Source organism: Sceloporus occidentalis, unplaced genomic scaffold, assembly GCF_023333645.1.
Source record: "Sceloporus occidentalis isolate IW3139 unplaced genomic scaffold, rSceOcc1.0.p SCAF_175, whole genome shotgun sequence".
NCBI classification, from domain to species: Eukaryota; Metazoa; Chordata; class Lepidosauria; order Squamata; family Phrynosomatidae; genus Sceloporus; species Sceloporus occidentalis.
The window spans coordinates 1,015,329-1,020,525 of record NW_028317155.1 but is presented as its reverse complement, the minus strand read 5'-3'; the positions used below and the strand labels follow the sequence as shown (position 1 = coordinate 1,020,525).

The 5,197-nt window shown below is 39.7% G+C and overlaps 1 protein-coding gene across 1 annotated transcript; it reads left to right on the top strand.

The window, feature by feature from the left end:
• Window positions 1–799: 799 nt before the first annotated feature.
• LOC149279024 (peptidyl-prolyl cis-trans isomerase FKBP11-like) lies at window positions 800–3,636 on the top strand. The gene is made up of 3 exons (XM_089501513.1): window positions 800–810; window positions 3,007–3,077; window positions 3,419–3,636. Exons 1-3 carry the CDS (start codon window positions 800–802, stop codon window positions 3,634–3,636), a joined length of 300 nt encoding a protein of 99 aa, XP_089357639.1.
• Window positions 3,637–5,197: the final 1,561 nt, after the last annotated feature.

Here is a 5,197-nt window from a genome sequence, read left to right as displayed (position 1 = left end):
ATTCAGACAATTCATTCACACATTAATGCATGCTCTCACGCATTCACACAATGCATCCACACATTAATTCATACTCACTCATTAACATGTACCCCCTCTGCCTCCCTTATCACATTCTACCCCTTCTGCCTCCCTTATCACATTCTACCCCTTCTGCCTCCCTTATCACATTCTACCCCTTCTGCCTCCCTTATCACATTCTACCCCTTCTGCCTCCCTTATCTCTTTCTACCCCTTCTGCCTCCCTTATCACATTCTACCCCTTCTCCCTCCCTTATCACTTTCTACCCCTTCTCCCTCCCTTATAACTTTCTAACCCCTCTCCCTCCTCTTTCCCTACTCACCCCCTTTGTATTTCACTCACCTTTAAAGTCCTGCGGCGGGAGAACGAGGCTTCTGTCTTCACTCCTGAGCGCCGGATATGATGTCATATACCGGCGCAATTGCCCCCCTGTACCGACGCCACTGCACGTGCTCATGTATGCTATAAGAAGACGGATGTTTTGCTGGCACACATGTGATTGGCTCCTGCTTCAGTGACTTCAATAGACGTAGTACTGAGCATCCAGTCAAATACATTGGAATACACACATTATGACGGAGTGCGGTCATTTTTTGTCAGTGTTTTGAGGTGAGCTGTTGGAATAAGGGTTTAAGTGGTACCAATTTTTACCTCCTGTGTATTTGTGCTTTCCTGTGCAATCAGAGAAACATGAAGTGATAGCAAGTGGGACCATTGCTTCAATAACACGTCTTCCATTTTTATGTCTTTCTAGGTCTGGAAGAGAGCCTCATAGGCATGTGTGTTGGGTAAGTGCAATGGCAACATGCTGCCAAGCTATACCGATTGTTTTTAAGTTTCCGTCATTGTATCAAATGAGGTGATTTATGCGGGTCCACCACCACCTAACTTGTTCTATTTTTCTGAAAAGGGAATAGCAGAAAGAAGGGGTTCTACAAAAAGAGGGCATGGTTGCTTGCCATCTAATATTATGATTATCATACAAAATGCATTTGATGTCAGCACAGATACATTTGTAGAAAGCTCATCATGCTTAGATTTTTACAATATATCAATATAAGAAACAACCAAGGACCAAATAAGGTTCTAATAGAGTCCTCCTTGTAGGAAAAGCTGATGGAGTTTGGCCCTTTATAATGCATAGCAAGTTAGGTGAAGTGTTTAATTAGCCTACAAACTTCCAAGAATAGTAAATAACAAAATAATTACTGGACTAAATTAGCTTATTGTCTACTTGATAAAACATATAAAAACTATAATGAGTATGCATGCTCAGGGCAAAGAAAGGAGAAAGCTGAAACATTGATGGGATTTTAAGGCAGATAACATGGTCGATTTGGTTCTTACCTGCTGTCAAAATCTATGTTTCTATTTAAACCCTGTCATTGTATACAGATGGCATTTCTTCCTTGCCTGTCAAAACTTTGAATAAATACAATTCAATGTTTTGGAACAAATTGTTATAATATCCTTCTGAAAATATATACCCCTTTTTTCTGTCTCCTAGATGTTAAAGGAACAGATCCCTGTTCCCTGGGTAGAGTGGGTTGGGAACGTTTCCCGTGGTTTATAAGACAGGGGTCCTTACCAACAGCATAGACAGGGTCACTGGATTCAGTAATGAGCGCAGCCTCCAGCAAAATACAAAAACACCTTTTTATTTATGGATTTCAGGGAGATGTGGCAGATTAGCTTATGCCGTCTGGGTAACAGCTGCCAACTCAATTAGCTTCATCGCTACCTGTCTTTCAGTAACTTATTTACTCTCCCGGCAGAGGCCTCTTGACACCAGTCAGACAGCAACACACGCATCTTCTCACGGGCATCGGGATCATGTCTTCACCCATTCACAATGCATTTAGCCATGGCTGAATCCAGCAGCTTCACACCCATGCTAGTATACCAGACATATAAACACTGTGTTGTACTATATATATATATATATATATATATATATATATATATATATACACACGCTTTATGCAGACCTGACATTTTGAGGTTAGCAAAAAACCCTATTATTATCTTTACTACATCTTATTTATACTGCGCCAGCAGATTGCACAGTACTATTACAATAAGGAGGGGGAAAACTAACAAGAACATTAAAACTGAAAACATGCTTAATTGACACTAAGAAAAGCACATGTTAAGACGTAATGAAACAGAAGAAGATTAGAGCCCCGCTCTTGTGAACTTCAAATATTCTAATGAATAATTTTTCCACGCTGCAGGCTTTCACTTGTAGGAACGTCATTCTATAGTGATAAGGAGCAGCGAGGTGTATGGCTCCAATGCGTGTTCTTTTTATATTTCACTCATCGTCCACTACTAAGCACTGACTTATTGTTACACATTTGCCAGCGCTAAGGTCATTGGTAGTCTATAAAGTAAATGAGGCCATTTTGAATTTTTGTGCTCATGCTAAATAATTTAAGCGTGAAGCTTCTATGATTCTCACAGGTCCTTATACAAAGTGTTCAGAACCCTTAATTGGGTCATCTACATATAAGTATTGTGAATTTAGTTGAAATGTATGCATTTTATCGGGCCTGTATTAAAAATGATGTAGAAGTCACAGAAGCTTTTTGGTTCCACAGAGGTCAGATGGAAGAGTTTTTCGATGAGTTCCTATGACAGATTTCTGGTTCAGCACCCCTATATATTATTTCTATGTTTTTAAATTCTCTTTAGGTAAGCGAGATGAAATGTTTCTCACACAAACTGCTACCTGCTGTTTGCAAAGAACAGCAGCATGGGTTGGCATCTCTTCCCCCTGGCGTGTTTTATCTGAGCACTACAGTGGGTCCTTTCTTAGCTTAAATGTTTCTGCGCTGGTGCGATTATTCTGATGGAATACAGAGCTTCTCAACTTTGGTACTCAAGTATACCCATCAGGGCATGTTTCTTGTTCCCCCACACACAGTGTAAAAGTGATGTGTTCCCTGCATGTGATGATGATTTTGTAATCTTTTTATCTACAGAGAGAAACGCAAAGTGATTATCCCCCCTCACTTGGCATATGGCAAAAGAGGATATCCACCTTCTATACCAGGTACACCTTTGGAATTTAGTATAACCTTGACTATGCCACACCGGTATATTTACTAAACATGCTTGTATTAGCATTAACTATGCATAAATAGGGCCAACTTGCCTAGTTGGCCATGAACACCATATATACCAACTATAATGAGGTTCTAGAAGAGACAAGCAATAGGGTAAGGAAGAATAGACAAATCAGGGTTTGGCTTGCATCTGAGATATCATGTAGTACATACATGAAAATAATCAGACTTTAGTTATCATATGGATTAAATTTGGCCAAAGTGTGGTTAAAATATGATTTTATTCCGCTGTTTCTCTAATTCTTGTGCTTGTGTCCACCACCTGCAGGTGACGCTGTGCTGCAGTTTGAGACGGAGGTGATATCGTTGTCCAAGCCCACACAGTGGCAGACATTTGTGAATAAAGTCCTGCCCCTGCTATGCATTGGCTTGGTGCCCACACTGCTGGGGCTTATTGGGTACCACCTTTACTCCAAATCAAAATCCCCTGCTGTGTCTAAGAAAAAGCTTAAAGAGGAAAAACGGAACAAAGCCAAAAAGAAATAAAAGACTCTCACTTTCTCAAACCACCGAGTCAATCCGTTTTTTCATTTTCAGTATGTCACTGTGTCACATCTAGCTTTCATAAAAAAAGATTTTTATCTGGCATATTGTAGCAGAAAACCAGAAAAACAGATCCAGTACTAGAGAGTATTTGTCCATAATTCATGGCACCAATTACTCAGAAAACACTCAATGCATGGTGAGAGAGCGAGAAACATACAACCTATTTTTCACATGGAAAAACAAGTTGTACCACGATATAAAGTTACACTCTATATCAGAAAGAACAGCATTGGGGTAGAGGGGAACAAGAGTGAATTAGAGATGAAAAGCACACCTAAAGACACAAGACCAGTGTGAAAGTATTTGTGTCACCGGTGGAGGGTACACTGTAAACCTTATAGGTTTTAGTAAAGACAATCCCTTATACAGAGCCTATATTGCCCATTACAGCATTTACCCCTTTAATATCGATGGTATATAGAAAAGGAAATCATGCAGTTCAGACAGTACAATAAAACTCCCATGATATATCAGTCTTGACTTTTACCATCCGAAATATATGGAAATGACAGTATATTTGGTAACCTAGGATTTCATTCTATGTGTTTTTCACATCATTAGATGCTTACATATGACCAGTAATTCAAGTTTAATTCCCCACAAGGCCTACTGAGGAAAATAGAAAGTGTCTAGATGCAGGCTCTCTCCATGACCACACATTTTTATTTCTTAACCCTCTGACACTAAAGAGATTTAAATAGTAACATTACAATGGGATCATTGACCACATGCACTTTGGATGACACTCTGGTCTTTCTTTCACTTAACAATAGGGAAGAGATAAAAGAATATATATATATATATATATATATATATATATATATTGTGACGGAACCCCATCACTGGGCCCACTGGAGAGGCCTGACTGCCAGCCTCCTCCCTATTGACTATGGGCCCTTACATTGTAAAGACTTCTGTGTCACCCCCAGCTGTATATCATCCCATCGCTTACTGAGGGGATTATGTCCGGCAGACAGCCAGGATCTGCAACCAGGGAGTGACCACCATTGTTTTAGTTTAATATTTGATTTTACCCTACACTGAGTGTGGGCTAATGACTGGGAAACCGGAGAAAGAGTGTGTCCCCCAGGCTAAGGGAGCACAAGTCAGCGGAGGTAGTCAGTCGGACTAGCCAGATCCGTGACATTATAGTATAGTATTATGTGGGCTGTCTGGTACTCCTTAGAGGGAGTTGGCCCTACATAATTCATTGTTAATGCAGTGAAATATTTGCAGATCTTGGCCACTTAAATCAACCCCAGAATCTTGGCTGGAATGGTTTTGGTTTAATATTGAAGCACCAGTTTACCATCTTATTTTGTTTTCTTTCTTCTTTATAGTTTACCTCCAACACTTGTTTGTTTTCCACTAATGTTTAATCATAAACACAGAATGCTTACTGAATTATAATATCTCTTATATATAATATCTTTTAGTGAGGCTCATACTACAAAGTGATCACAGTTTAAAGAAGAGGACAGGTTAAGGTCTACGGATCTTT

What these genes read in the sequence shown, in the direction of transcription:
- LOC149279024 (XM_089501513.1), top strand. An exon ending in ATATCCACCTTCTATACCAG is followed by an intron (nt 3,078 to 3,418) that starts GTACACCTTTGG and finishes CACCACCTGCAG; the next exon opens with GTGACGCTGTGCTGCAGTTT.